Source organism: Chaetodon trifascialis, chromosome 13, assembly GCF_039877785.1.
Source record: "Chaetodon trifascialis isolate fChaTrf1 chromosome 13, fChaTrf1.hap1, whole genome shotgun sequence".
Lineage (NCBI taxonomy): Eukaryota > Metazoa > Chordata > Actinopteri > Chaetodontiformes > Chaetodontidae > Chaetodon > Chaetodon trifascialis.
This window is the reverse complement of record NC_092068.1, coordinates 22,288,122-22,304,330: the sequence shown is the minus strand read 5'-3', so window position 1 is coordinate 22,304,330 and position 16,209 is coordinate 22,288,122. Positions and strand designations below refer to the sequence as shown.

Sequence of the window (16,209 nt, the reverse complement as noted above, 5' to 3'; positions counted from 1 at the left end):
AAACAGATTTGGATGGATGGCGAGTTAATGCGGCGTGCTGGCCTTTTTATTCTCTGAAGCAAACATGAAAACGATCAAGCACCATAATTGTGTCGGGCATCGGGCCATTTCCCCGCTTGCGTAAAACCTGCGTCATCGATGCAATGGTGTCTTTTGACGTTTCTTCAATTAGCATTTATTTCAATTGAAATCCATCCATAGATGCCACGAGTGTCCAGAGCACCTACGAATCCAGTGGTTCTGATGGCGCTGACCGTGCTGCGTCCTTCTCTGTTCATGCGTAAAATTGAACCATGCGTTGGGGAAGCACCGGCAGGCTCCACACACACTTTACAGAAAGAGGCAAGACGGTGAGTGAGAGTGATTGGGGGAAGAAAGAGAGTGTGGGAGGGTGGGAGAGAGCCCTCCCCCCGCCAAATGTCTCGATGGATCCACTCCTTCATAACCCAACTCTTCTCCAGCCTTGCGCAGATGGCCAAAGTGTCCAAACCGGACTGTGAATCAGCACAAACGGCCACAGGATGACAAGATGAAAGCAGATTAAGTATTTAACTCTTCACCTACTGCTTTGTTTTATTTAGTCTATAGCGAAAGTCAAAGTAGCCAAACACCCTCTGGAAAGAAAGAGCACTTGGCTACATGTGAATGTCTGCCGGTCTGCCAGCGCACTGCGCTGGTGATGCCATGCCGAGAAGTCACACCGGCGACGAGAGTGGCGGCACCGGGCTCTGGCTGAAGACCTCAACGGGACGCCGGGTGCAGGACTACCCACTGAAAGATGTGGAGTCTGGGCGGAGGACGATGAGTGACGCGGTGCGAGTCGGGGACGGTCTCCTGTCTCCCACCGCTGCAGGTGCGGTGGGAGCGGAGAGGAAGCAGGGCGCCCGGCTCAGTCTGCTGGGGAAGCCGCTGACCTACAGCGCGCAGAGCGGCCGCAGGAACGCGCGGTACCGGCGGCTCCAGAATTATCTCTACAACGTGTTGGAGAGACCGAGGGAATGGGCTTTCGTCTACCACGCTTTTGTGTGAGTACTTTTAGTTATCATACAGCAGAGAGGTAGACGGGACAAGCAACTTCAAAACCTTTTTCGCTCCATTCTTTTCAATGGAATACTAGTTTTCTCACGTCTGAAGGCTGAATTTAAGGGACATCAATTCATTTATTAAAACTAATAAACATTTGATTTAAGCAAGAACGAAGTTAAGACATGCCACAGCTTTTTTTTGTTTTGTTTTTCCCTTAAGTTTGTACTGCATGTTGCTCACCTGACTGTAATGACCAACTGGGGTCATGGTGCACACACACATCTTGGTATGAAATTCATGCAAGTTGTGTTTAATTTCTTAATTTCTTCTACTCACTCTCACATGCAGTTCCCTCACCGTCTACTCCCCATTCATAGGTGAACACGCATGATCACAAACATTTTTTGTAATTTTTATGATGTTGGGGGTAAAGATGTCCTGTCATGTGACTGTTATTGCCCTAATTTCATTGACCTGTTGATTGATTTATTGCTGCATCACTGTATGTCAGCACAGGATTTCTTTTGAATGTGATCACCTGTTGCTCCAGCCACAGTGTGCAGAAATGACAAAACATGGACTATAGGTGTGTGTGTGTGTGTGTGTGTGTGTGTGTGTGTGTGTGTGTGTGTGTGTGTGTGTGTGTGTGTGTGTGTGTGTGTGTGTGTGTGTGTGTGTGCTGGTATGTGAATGTATTTTGAAAGTTACACACCTGACTCAAAAAACCCTGCACATAGGATCAGTAAATCAGACAAAGTATTATATTCCTAATCTTTGCGTAAGACTGGAAGCTCCAGCAGATTTGGAGCTCTTAGAGAATGTCAGTAAACTGTCAGCTGAAAAGGGTGAACGTCACATTAACTGCGACTCCCGTGCTGATTTTGAGTCTTCCGTCACTGGTTTGGACAGGGAGCGCGTCTGGGAAAAGTCCTGGAGGGACTCTTGTAAAGCTGACATGTCTCAGTTCTTACATTCGAAACAGCCCTCAGCTGACCACAGCTTGGTTCTTCTGGTGTGAAAATGCTCCGTCATGGCCAGAATTTCAGATTTCAGACTTTCTTCATGCAGCCAGTTTCAAGATTATTGCTAACATTCAGCGTGAGCGCTCCTGGTTTGTGCCTGTCTAAACTGTTTGAGTCCACGGGCTGCTTGTCAACATGACGAACACACTTACTGTAAACTGTATTAATTGACAACAGTTGTTATCTTGGTTGTGATCATATCTGAAGAGGTTGTTGCTTGATGAACTGGTTAGTCTGCGAGATCCTTTTGCAGTGTTTATTATTTGCTGTGCTTTTTCTGTGCTGCAGATCCGAGAGACCACCTGCCAGTTAAATGATGTAGGTGGTGCCGTGTCTTGATTAAGTATGGATTTCTATAAATGTTCAGGTGTGGAAGCAGCTAGGTATTTTTCTGTGTATTTGAAACACTGTGTAAAATGCATCATATCCTTTGAGGCTGAGGATATTTCAGAGGACCACAGCATGGCTGGTGTGATGAAACACCACATCCCCTCCTGTTCCAACTGTCGTGTTGTACGAGCAGCGCTGTGAGAAGGAGGAAGTGGAGCTGTCAGAGGAGGGACCGTGAAGCCGGATGTTGCCGGTTTATTTGCTCAGGCGGGACAGCTGAGGTCGCGGGGGTTAAGTTGTTACATCTGCTCACAACCACAGTTAACTTCAACAAACTCTTTAAGTGAGATAAAGAAACCTCAGTCAGATTTGTACTGTAATCTCACTTTGAAAGTGAGCCTGTTTTTATGGACGTTGAGGCAGAAAAATAAAGTTTAAGGATTCAGACTGGAGTCACAGATGTGCATGTGTCTGCGGTACACATAGCAGTGTTTCAGTGCAGTTTATTGTACACATTTTAGACTGTGATGCTTAGTATTTATGCATTGAATGATCTTGACATTATGGCAGTAATCATTTAGATGTGATCTCCCACATTCAGTATCACTACTATTAAATGCAACCCTAACCCAGAATAAGATTGATCTCTCAAGCAGCAGCAGCAGCAGCAGCAGCAGCAGCAGCAGTGGATGCAGGGTTTCTTTTCTTCACCACATCAGAACAACCAGTCATTTGAGCCACACAAGCTTTTTTTCCCCTTTTCACTTTTACAGCCTCTAGAGGTGGCAGGAGATTCTGTGCAAATGACGTAATCACCCAAAAGTCGACTTGCTGTAAGGACAGCAGGTGTCAAAATGTTGGAGACACCTTTAGAATATTTTCAGCAGTCACAGTGAACATGCGGCTTCTGGATTAGAGGGTTTAAGACACTGTTTTGTTGCAGCCGTCTTGGTCTAGACTTAGACTTTACAGATAATAGAGGTAGTTTCATTTGAGTGCAGACTGTGTTGCTAATCACAAAAAAGCATGTTGCATTTAGTTTCCAGCTATTTTTCTATTGCTCTGGCACTTGTGGTCTCTGAGCCTTCACTCTTTCATGTCTGCTCCTGCACGTCTTACATGTTGCTGCCTTGACACGTCAAATGTCATTATGCCAAAAACAGTCTGCAGCGACACACTATTTTGCCAATGCCCCATTTCAGTGTCTAAGAGGACTGATGCAATTGTGTTCAAGTACTCTACCATTAGTGATCACGCACATTTTTAGCTTGTAGAAAGATAATTGGCTTCAATTAAAAACAATGGGAGTCTGAGGCACTTCCTTTTTAGAACAAAATTTAATTGGCAAGGACTTCTTTTGGCTGCAGCGTGTCAGAGGGTTTGGATATTTAAAATGGCTCATGTAAATAAAGTCATACATGGTCTATTGAGTGATTTTTGGCCACTGACGGCAGACAAAAACAAACTCGCTGTAACAGAGCCATAACAGCGTATATATTCAATTACCGGACTAATGTTTTAATAGCTTATTTGGAAGCAAACAATTTCTTTCTTACCCAAAAGAAGCAGCAACTTTAGCATCTCAATGGAATCTGCCAACTTCGATAAACCTGCAGGTCTCCTTGTGTTGTTGGACTGTCGTCACCAGTCACTCATTGTCTTCGCTCTCTGGACACAAGCGCTTGTGTGAGGTCGTGCTGGGAGCAGCTGCCAATAGTTATTTATGAATGGCTTGAATGGCTGAAAACTGATCCTCCGCGGGAACAATAGCACTAAGAAACACCACGTTAAAGGGAGACATTTTGCTCAGTGCTACAATGTGAATTATTGCTTCACAGAGCTTTTGATTTGTACTTTTACATTCATGTCGCACCCATCAGAGATTTGTTGATTTGATAATGCCACGGTCATTTCGGGTTTCAGTCAGCTTCTAGATCTTTTCTCATTTGCGGAATTCGTCATAAACCTTCGAAACATTTCGGCATCTCCAACACAAAACTAAAGCCACTGATCTGAGTTGCTTTGGCAGAATTTATTCAATGATTTTCATGTAAGGCTGCAGTAATACTTTCAAGTTTAGGTTTATTTGGGATATAGTGAGTCACACCTCTTATGCAATAACTTTTAATGTGGGTAGTTTGGGTCCATCCAGACTGCAGATGAAAGCTAGTCAGTGAATGCGGCATCCCGCTCCACCATGAATAAACCCTGTAATGTAACTTCATGGTTGGCCAACATATTCTCTGCTCCAGTGATCCATCCACTACCATCTTCATGTTCTGTATTGATTTACTGTTATTTCAGTGTGTCAGATGACATTTAAGTGAATGGATTTCGTTTTTCCTCATCAATCACTGCCGCGCATGTTCATGCGTGGTGGCAGGGAGCGGTTAACACACATTATCGCACACGCTTGAACAGTCGCTTACACATGTAGACATATAGATAAACACGCACAGAGAAGACAGAAGTAACTACACAAACATGCAAAAACACACAGATACAAATTCAATCGATTTACACACACATTCACAAATGCCATGCTGTAAGCTTATACAGCAACAGATACAGATGCGCACACGCACTCATATCGACAAACACGCGCACTGTGTGCACATGGCTACGCACACACAAAGACATTAACACGTGGTAGGAGATGAACAAACACACAAACAAAAGAAAGCACAAGATTTATGAAAGAAGTCTCCTTTGATCATTTAATTAGTCAGCTGTTGTGTCGAAACAGATGCTGCTGTGTGGTTTTGTGTTCCGTGCTGTGCAAACATGTTAGAAAACAGCTTGATAGTGTGTGTCTGTGTGTGTAGATGTTTGAAGTCTATATAATGTATTTATGCCACTCTGTATACTCTGTAGGAAACCCTTGATGTGCTGCTGATGTCTGCTGATGGGCTTCAGTATGAATCAAGACACTGATAAGCATCTGGGCTTGCTTTTTGCCAAATAGTGCTCTGAAACACTGCTGGCATTAAGATTCAATCTCTTAATGAGATGGCGTGTGTTGGGCTAATCACATTTGCTGAAATGGGTTCCAGCCACAGTCTGCATTATGTGCTATACTCAGAAGATGATTCCTCTCAGTGTGTGTGTGTGTTTGTGTGTGTATGAATGTAGTGTTTCACCCAATTTTCAATCTGTTTACTCAACATTTTTGAATGTTCTGCAAATGTGACGACGATGTACGCCACTTGTCTATGCATTGCTGTGTGTGTGTGTGTGTGTGTGTGCGCTTGTGGGGGGATGTTTCAGTGTCGTGAAAGCGAATAAGAGTGTGTATTCAACGCACACTGCGCTATCAGCGTGAGTGTATGTGTCCACGTGTCTGCTTTTGTGTTTGAGAATGAGCTACAGAAATATGTGTGTGCGTGTGTGAGGCAGAGATTGATTCAGTCACACGGCCCGAGTGCGTCAGTGATTGATCTCAGGGCCGTTCTGGTCTATCGACAGGTAGCACATCCAGCCAGCCTGATGATTTGCCACAAGGTGGATGCACAATAATGATCAACCGCGGTCCAGTTTTACCCTTTAACCACACAAATTTGTGCAGTCTGCGATGCATTAACGGTCAGCTGCAGTTGGCTCTTTCAAGGGAATGACTCTTTATTTCTCTCCGAACGGCCATGCAGCATTTACACTAATGAGGATTTGGTATTACAGGACAGACTGACCTTAGCAAGTACTTTTCCTGACACGTGTCCTTTCGTGGTTTGTGGTGGGTGGAAGCAACGTGATGGTGTTTGGACACCACAAATTCAGAGGGCGGAGGATTAGGATCAACGATTGGATGCACAGCCAAAGTTCCAAAAAGGTTGGTCTGCTGTGTAAAACGTAAATAAAAACAGAACGCAACCATTCGCAAACAAGCTGTGTTCACAAAGTGGTGAACCTCGCTCCGTCCTCACTTGTGAACAGCTGAGTCTTTCCAGGATGCCCCTTTCATACGCAATCATGATACCATCACCTGTTACCAATGAACCTGTTTACCTGTGGAATGATCCAAACACGTGTTTTTGGACTTTCCCGGTCTTTAGCTGCTCCTGTCCCAACGTGTTTGCAACATGTTGCTGACATCAAATTCAGAATAAGTCAGATATTTAGAAAAATCAATGGAGCTGATGAGGTCAAACGTTAAATATATTGTCTTTGTGCTGTAAACAAATGATCACTTTCTGTTTTATTTAGTCCCAACTTGAGACTCTGGATTTGTCTTTAACCCATTCTTTCCCTCACCATAATTAAATTAGTCTAAACCATAGAGGTGGGGCACCGGAAAACATCCCTGTTAGTACATTGAACGGTCGTACTTTGGAGGACACCAACAAACATTTTTATTTGTGTACAATGTGTTTTTCATTAACGAGTAGCATTAGGGAATACAGTTTGGAATCATTGCTACTGCTTGTTAAATAACATTAAACAATATCTTGTTTTCAGCTTCAGCACATGTTAAATATAGAAGATGATCTGTGTGCATGTGGAGGATTTGGAGAGTTTTTAATGCACCGTTGATAGAGTTGATTCTTTGAATTGTGACACAGCACATTCAGTTTTCTTTCATCCAAACCAGGTTTTCATTGTTGTGTTCGGTTTACTGGATGTGTCCCAGCCAGGTTTGATCAACCCACATGTTGTTCACAGTTTGTGGAACTGATAGACTTGTCGTCACTCTTCTGGACATATTTCAAAATCTACAACCAACTGAGTGTCTACTAGTGTGTTTCAGGAATCATCTAATGACCTTGTTTGTTTTTAAGATATTTGTTTGTTTTCCTCGTAGTATTTCTGTTTGTCCAATTCAAACCAGCCATTGCAGCCTTGCTTGTGTTTGTGGCGGTGAGGGGAGTGAATCATGAGACGAGGCGACATCAAAGCAGTGACTGATACGGTTCATATGGTGGTTTGATTGATCGTTAAGTTGTTCATCTCGGAAGTGAAGAAGTGTGTTTCTGCCATCTACCTGAAACACTAGAAAAGGCTCCTTCACCCAGACATTATTCAAACCGCAGGTGCATTGATGGAAAAAAGAAAAAGTAAAATTCAGTCAGATCTGAAGAACATCAAAGGCGTCCTGAAGAGACTGCACTTTGTTTCCCGAGAACGAGACGACATTTGAGACACCTGAGCACATAAAAGAGTCTCTGTGTTTAGGCTCAGAGTTACTTCCAGGTAAGGCGGAGGATGTTGGCGAGTGCCCAATGGAAAATGCTGGAAAATGCTAAGGACCTATTAGATAGTATGAAAAGCAGAGAGCTGCGTGTGTGCGTTTATGTGTATAAATACTGTCATGATGTATTCCGGTGTTTCCACGAATTGGTACAGAGTGGGTACCCCATTAAAGGCAGTGTGTGTGCTTGTGTGTGTGTATTTTATGTCTTTACTGGAGAGTGTAAGTCTGCACAGACGCAGTGTGGATTTGTGCGTCCAGGTCACTAGTTGGCATAATTTCATGGATGGGAAACAAGACTGAGAGGGCGAGAGTTGAAGTTTTCTGTGCAGGAAAACACAGAGGCAGAATCTCAGTCTCACTTTGTTTATTCCACGCGTTCTCGAGGAAATACAACATCTGCTTGTCTACCCTGATTTGAAATGAAGAAAAAAAAAAGCACTTATGTGAAGTCATCATATCTAGACACAAGTATTTCACAGACAGCTCTGCATGCAAGATATGCAAACACATCATGGTATACATGATATACAAGAAATACACGTTCACTTAGTCAAGATCTTGTCAACACCAGAATGCTTGTATATTGAACATTTTTCTCAAAGCACATACTTAGGAGTTAGCAGCTGTGGGAGAAGTCCTCATTTTCTACTGGTAGAGATAATCCATCTCCACCATCATCCAATCCATCCACTGGTTTGGAAGTTACACTTAAAGACGCTCCAGTCTTCAGTATTTCAGAATCACCTGCCAACCGTGAAAGTTTTAAAAATCTGTTTTCCAACAACTTTGCTAATAGGTATGCAGTTAATAGTGTACCTCTGGATTTTTCAATAACTCCCAGTAGCATTCATAAATCCCCAGATTTCCTCCCAGTTAACGGCCGATGTTGTGAAGCTCAACACATCAGCAGCTAAGAGAATATTTTGGCAGGAGGGAGTGTGATTTATCATTCAAAGTGATGATTAATGCATGAATCAGTGCATCACTCCGCACGACGCACAGTGGATCATCAGAAAATCCCTCTTCTCCTTCTCAAGTTAAACCAAACACACTGTATTTGTCTACAGTTTTAACCCTCAGTGTCTCAGATCTTTCCACAGCACTGGGACTGCTTATGCATAGATCTCCATGAGCGTTCAGTTTCATCACACTCAGAGTATTCCCCTCAAAAATCCTGCGTTAAGTACACTTGCAAACGTGTAATAAAGGAGCTAATTAGCCTGCGTCAATGTGGGGAGATTTGACGTGCAATCAGATCAGCTTTGATGTCAGTTTCATCAGAGAACCAGTCGGCTTTGTCAGTCCGAGCTCGCTGGTGAGAAGCTGCGAGATCGGAAGAGACTGCAGTGACAAATACACTGTGACACTCGAGCAGCTCACACAGGAAGTGTGTAGGTTGTAGGTCTCAGTGTGTGTGTGTGTGTGTGTGTGTGTGTGTGTGTGTCGAAGGGTTTGAGAGAGGAAGGGCGAGCAAAAGATTAGGTTTCTTTCAGGGCACATACTTGAATGTGTGTGTGTGTGTGTGTGTGTGTGTGTGTGTGTGTGTGTGTGTGTGTGTGTGTGTGTGTGTGTGTGTGTGTGTGTGTGTGTGTGTGTTAGTGTGTGTGAGCAAAGGAAAGAATTCAAGTGGTTGTGAGACCAATTGTGCATGTGTGTGTTCAGCGCTGGTGTAGTTCACACAACTGCTGTACAGGTGTTCCTACGAGTGTATTAGCATGCAGGATTACACAGTGTATCTATTGCTCCGTGCATGTGTGTACGCTTGGGTGTGTGTGTGTGTGTGTGGATGTGAGTGTCAGCATCAGTGTGTGTCTGCTCGTTAGTCATCCGGCAGCCCTCTCGTACATCAGCGGAGGTGCCAGTTTGCTGAGCAGACCCCGGCGCTGATGGACGGAGACAGGCTGAGCTCGTCTGTCCCGCTGCCCACACAGAGCGCACCGCTGCTGGCTTTACGTCATACCAGGGTCTCCTGCCCCGCCGCGTACGCCTCAGACGTCGCCCTGTCAGCACACCTCAAAAGCACACACTCACACACCCACGCATATTAACACACATGAATACACATGCACTTATTTTACACATGTACACACATGCTCGGTTGTTTTGCTTCATTCACGGTCCATCTGTAGTATCACGCTCTCTGCTGGAGTTTTCTTCCCAAGCGATGTTTTCCTTCCATGTCTCTTGTTCAAAGATAGAGATGTCATAGAAATTTTGGGAGTTGTTGGCCGTGCCAGTCAGCTGTTTTTCCATGTAGTTTGAAGTTTTTTAGCGTTGCTCATGAGTGTAGAAAATAACTGCGTGCATCTGCTTCACAAAGCAGTCAAAACAAATGCCACTGGTGTTTGCTGTCGCGTGTCAGAGCACAAACACTTAATCCATCCACCCAGAGCTTTTATAGCATGTGACACCCAGTAAAACCACAAATAGTACTTTTCACTTGACTCTTTGAGTACAGATTAAAGAAACAAGGTAGACAGAGTGAAGTCTTGACAGTCCAAACCCAGCTCAGGTTCCCTGTTAGTGGATGAACAATCCAGCACTTCTAAGTTCTGTTTATTACTTCTTTATTGACCCTTCACAAGAGAAGATGAGACAATAGGAAGAGCGTCACTGAACGATCAGAGAGTGGTAAGCGTAGCCACTAGAAGCCAGAAATCCCTGTGCTAACTTTTATGACACCATCTGCTTAAAGCTGCTACAGGTGAGTACAGACAGCCAGGCTGTTTCCCTGTGCTTCCTGTCTGTATGCTAAGCTAAGCTAAACTAACCACCTCCTGACTTTAGCTCCATACCCCTCTTGCTTGTCTCCAGACATGAGAGTGGTCCCGATCTTCTCACGTAAACCATTTTTTCAACGTAACGTAAAACAACTACAGCAGCGTAAAAGTACAATATTTCCCCCCTGCAATGTAGTGGAGAAAGTAACAAAACAAAAAGAAAATGAATGCAATCAAAGTAATGTACCAGTACTGTGGAATTATGCAGAGTACTTCAGTAAATGTAGTTATGTATGTAGTTACTTTGCACAGCTGCTGTGTATGCACAGACTCAAAAAACACACTCCATGCAACAGTCTCTCTCTCTCTCTCTCTCTCTTTCTCTCTCACACACACACACACAGCTCTCCATATATTCCTCTGAATTACTCTTTGCTCTGTGGCCCTGAGATATCCTCTGAAATGCAGATATAGTGAGATTTATGAGCTGTATATAGTGGTATATCTTAACCACCTGGGGTGAGAGTGTGAATATTTCAGTAGGTTTGTGTGTCTGTGTGTGTGTACGTGTACAAAAACATACAAGCCAGCTCAGCCCAGCACATATTGTGAATAATTTATCTTGGTTAGTCATACACATTTTTCCCAGGTGACATACTGATACAGGCAGAACGGCACCAGCTCACCCACGCTGCCAAGTTTCTCAGACAGAGTGAGACAGAACACTGTACCAACAGGTGTTTGCTTCATTTGACATGTTTTCTTCTGTGCAAGGATTCGGGGAACCTCATTTGTCATGCCGCTGGAATAATTGGAATTGGGGTTGTAGAAGATGGAGGCATTGAGAGGAGGAGGGAAACAGGAGGAGAGGAGAGGAGAGGAGAGGAGAGGAGAGGAGAGGAGAGGAGAGGAGAGGAGAGGAGAGGAGAGGGGAAGCAAAATGAGATCATAGAGGGAGTGTGCTCTCCAAGTGTACCGCTGTAAGGTACATGGCAGTCTGCCCTCTCATTGGCACTGTCCTGACTCAGGTTTAAAGTGTAACACACACGTGGACTCGAGGCATGTCCTGTTGAATGGACGCAGAAGTTAATGGGAGTTAAAAGAAAAACACAACAGAGGATGTAAATGAGACACAAAAACAAAATCTAACCTTTGGCTTGACATGGTTGAAAAACTGCAGGTGATGGTGTGCCGCCATGTGACCGCACAGCGCGGCTATCAAAGCCAACGTGACACGTGTCACTGGCCAGATTCCATTTCGACTGCAGCCTCTGCTTCATCCGAACCACACTGTCGTACTGCGATGTAAAGCCCAGGGCCCCATTTCACTTAATCTGCAATTTTCTGCGGGTGATAATTTCTAACATTCATTCATCTTCCTCTGATCAAAACAGCTCTGGACTAGAGACCCATCCGCAAACGCCTTCATGCTCCTGCTTTGATCCTGCAGGATTTGCAAATTCATTTGCAATGTGTGAGTGACAGTTGGAAATGGAGACAGTGAAGCAAAACATTTCCCAAATTAGTAGGGATTGCCTGATTGTGGGATATTGAGGGCCGGGGGGGGTGACACCAGTTCCTTCCCCTAAATTCCTGCAAATGAATTTTCCTTCTTTCCGCATTTGAGAAATGCGGAAAGAAGGAAAATTGCAATGACATTTCACAGCTGGGAACAAAATGCCATTTTAATAATTCTGACATTAAATCTCAGATATCTAAGGAGTCCTTGACAACACCTCAGGCAACAAAGTAGACATACATACAGGGCTTTTATGCAAATTAGACCAATTTGGTGTGTTTCTGGCCTGTCTTGCTGGTACTTAGCTCAGCTCAGCGTCAATGTGCAACCTACATGACACAGCAGAGAAGAGGAGATGGGGGCAGGAAAGACAGGGTTAGGAAGAAAGGACACATGTAACAGGACAACAGCAACTTTAGTATAAAATAAAGTTGGTACGATGCATTCCTCATTTTTCCGTTCTATCTCTCGGCTAACGCTGAGCTAACGCGGGTAGGCGTGTGAGTTGGCTTGGCTTCTGGTGTGAACTCATTACAATTCCTCTGATAGAGGTGGAAACGGCCAGAGCGTTCCTCTGAAGGCGGCCTTGAACAATCTGTTAGCTCCCGCCAGTAGGCAGCTCATCCAGTCTGTCTGCGCTGAACTTGTTTATTTTGATACGCAACAGACATTTGACATGTAGAGAAGATGCTTTTAAAGCAGCAAAGAAAAGTCCACTGAGAATGTGGCCTCAACATTTTGACTTCATTTTGATTTAAAGATTAATATCGTCCTCTCTCCCTCCTCCTGACCCTGTGTTTTCAGGCCTGCTCTGAATCAATATTCCTTTATTGCCTTTTAAAGATGGCTGTTTTGTTGTGGAGGCATCAGACCTCGGCTCCCGTTTGAAGTGCTCTGAGTGGAAGAATCCATGATATATGTGCATGAATTTAATGACACTTGCCATGGCATATTACATTTTTTCCCCCATTTTTTTGTTAAAAGCTATCAGGAGCCAGAAGGTGTCCTTCTTGGATCGTGTGTCCCATTGGAGCGCTGTCCATCATCTATTTCTCTTTGTTTACTGAGTGAGGAATTTTTATTGTCCCCTGCTATGAAATCAAGGGATCCCTCGTTTGTTTGTTGGACTGCCGCATCCTCATTAAACTTGAGAGAATTATGCGTCACACTGCTGCACTCAGTATCCCGACACTAAAACAGGTTCAAAACAACTGCCTCACACGTGAACTGCCACAATGTTTGCTTTGGCATGTTTAAAGGGCCATAATTTGATTTTACTGATTTTACAACTGGCCATAATACAATACGTCTATTGGATCAAAGCTCAGTTATCCTGTGATAATGTGTCTGTCTCTTTCTATATGCGGCTCCTTTGTGCTTGATATAGATTTATGTTGACACTCATTACTGCCCACGCTTCTGCAAGCCTGCACTACTGCATGGCCCACATTATGTTTCTCCTCACTGCTTAGTTCACCAGCCATTTCAAAAGTCAGTTCGACTCAGTTGTGTGCAATTGATTATTAAGTAAAGAACGCAGAACATGTACAGCGCTTTGACATTAAGACTCTTACCACATCACTCCCCAAACGGTGCACAAAGGTCAGCATGGCAGGTGCTGTGGAGTGACAATAATGACTTCCATGCTGGGGAACGTGGACTTAATGCATGCAGGTGGATGCCGTGGGTGGAGGTGGGGCTTATGAGAGAGAGACAGGCAGAGCTTCTCTCGTTGTAGTTCCCGTTGGGTGCCAGTAGAGGTGGAATGAGGTGGCAGGTTGACCTGATTTCTGTCATGTGACCTCATCAGCTGGAGTGTGTGTGTGTGTGTATGTGTGTTTGTGGGTGCGTGTGTAAGCTATGTGTCTGCAGCAACATGACTGATCGAACGTCACTCCTGCAAATATTCAGCAGTTTCTGAAAGTGCTTCAGCTGTCCACGCTTTGGTGTTTGTGTATGCGTATGTGCACTTAAAGGTGTGTGTGTACAGAACAATTAAGTACATGTTGCCCCTAGTAACCAGAACTTGGAAAAAAATCAAACTCATGTTATGCTGCATGAAAAGTCCTCTGTGGTCATGTGTGTGTGTGTGTGTGTGTGTGTGTGTGTGTGTGTGCATGGGTGTGAGAGGGAATGAAGCAGGAGGAGAGAGAATGTCCCTGTGAATGCATGTGTGTGCGAAACTTTCTTTGCACTGTAGAGAGTGCGAGAGGAAGTGTGTGTGTGTGTTTGTATGTGTGCAGGCGTTGGGTCCAGTCCATTGACGGGAGTCAGTCTAATGTAGAGTGAGTCTCTGTTTTCTCTAAGTAAGCCTTCTCCCAGGCCTGCAGCCAACAGAGCAACCAGCCTGACACAACAAGACAGCTGGCTGTTTGGATAACATCACACCTTCTCACTGTGTGTGTGTGCGTGTGCGTGTGTGTGTGCGCACGTGTGTGAGAGAAAGAAACAAAGAGCAAACAAGAGAGCCTTTTAACATTTGATTAAACTAAAATAGACCCAGCTGACAGGTTAGCACAGATGTGTGTAGATGTGCACGTGTGTGTGAGTGCGTCACACACAAGAGAGGTGGCAAATGTGAAATCAGAGGGTTTTAGTGTTTTTGTTGAAACGTTGTCCGCCTCTCTCTCTGTACTTTTCATAATGAAAGCCGGTCAGTTTTAGGGTTAATGCTTAGTGGTTAAAGTCATAATCCTTAAGAATTTCATGAAATCAAATAGCTTTGTTCGACATTTTTCCAATTGATGGAGTTGTTCTCAGTTGAATCTCACTCCCGTATTGTAAATGCAGGAGGGAAATTCATGTGTGTGTGTAGTCAAGTGTTATTTTTGTCGTTTCATCTCTTTGGTATCAGCCCTGCTGTTTACTCTCCTGCAGCTGTGCCAGAGCTGAATTAAGTCACTGCTAGTAGGAAAAGCTATTTCCTACTGGTGCTACTTAACACTGAAAAATTCAACTGGTGAAACTCGGAGTAGCTTTTATTGTGAAACAAAGACAGGAAATGCGACATTTTTGTCGCTGTTGTTAGTGCTGACTGTGATCGTTCATCAAAAATGCATCTGCAAAACAAGACAACATAATTTTGAGGAACAGCATTAATATTGAAGAGCGTCACAGAACAAGAAGGAGCAGCAACAGCGAGCTGTGATGAAGAGCCGCAGGCAGCTCCAGCTCCTCAGAGAGGTAACCGACTCCTTTTACTGTGCCCTGCTGTTGTGTAGAAAACTCTTCACGTTGTGTTCAGACTGCAGTTGCTCATGGCACGATGGACACTGGCCAGCTATTGACTGACTTTTTTAAAAACAACGTGGCTCTGTTTGGCTGTGCTGCAAACAGATGCAGCAGCCGCTCTTCTGTTGTATTTATGACAAAGTAGCTGATCAACAAGTGTTTGTTGTGGTATTAAACTGCGCTTGCTGATACCACCAGATCAACCGGGACTGGAATCTCAAGCAGTGCAACTTAACGGTCTCGGTTTTCTTTGATGGAGACAGAAAGATTAAGTGTTTTGTTAATTAAAAAAATGCCGTTAAACAACAGAAAGAACAGAGCGCCCTTTTCCTTTCATTAAGAAAAATATCAAAAGATGTTCAAAACAAGTGCTCATAAACTCACTGAGGCGAGAGAGTGAGAGAGAGGGCGAGGGTGAGAGCAGAGATGAGGGATGTTAGTGAGTCTGTGTTGTACACTTGGTAAATGTCAACTCCATCCAATTCTGCATGAGGCTGTTTATAAGGAGACCAAAGGCTAAAGATGATACCATTCACTTCCCAGCTCCAATACATGTAAATCTCTCTCTTTGCCTCTCTCCCTCTCTCTCTCGGATTGTACACAACACAATTCTGCTTCGTATAAATCACCACCACGTCGCACAACGCCACCAGCCCTCCTCGATGGAACTGGAAATTAAAAAGACATTACAGTTGAGACCATTTCCGACAGCAAAATCCGCTGTGTATGATAGTACACAGTGTGTGTGACAGCAGCGGTTTGTCAGATATTAATGCTGCAGAACAGACACAAGGGTTAGAAACTAATGGATTTATAAATGCACTTGCCAGTTTTAATGCTCCATTAGACTCTTGTCCTTTTTTTTTTGCAGGAAGTTTAGACCTTTGTGTCCTCGGTCTGCGCAGGTTAGGAAGGAAATGCCGTCATTAGAAAGTTGTCCATCCTGCGTTTGTCTGCGCAGGTGTTGCTTTGCATAAGTGCTGCTAATGCATATCAGCTGTAGGGTCTAATTGATTTTCTGAGGAGCTGTTGCTGGAGCACAGTGTGCTACTGCAGTTGTGTTGATGTAAATTTTTTTGTTTCAGACCAGATATGTAAATTGTTTTGGTTTTATTTGACCAGGTTTGGAAGTATCCGTATCTCCCAGCTGCTCGACAGATAATACTCAGACCTCTC

General features: G+C 44.1%; 1 protein-coding gene across 1 annotated transcript in view; it reads left to right on the top strand.

Moving 5' to 3' along the window:
- Positions 1-645: 645 nt before the first annotated feature.
- The window catches only part of kcnq5a (potassium voltage-gated channel, KQT-like subfamily, member 5a), an 89,621-nt gene continuing 74,057 nt past the window's right edge, over positions 646-16,209 (top strand). Inside the window, exon 1 of the mRNA XM_070977594.1 lies at positions 646-1,025. Within this exon, the coding sequence (XP_070833695.1) occupies positions 646-1,025 (380 nt within the window). The remainder of the gene's footprint in view (positions 1,026-16,209) is intronic.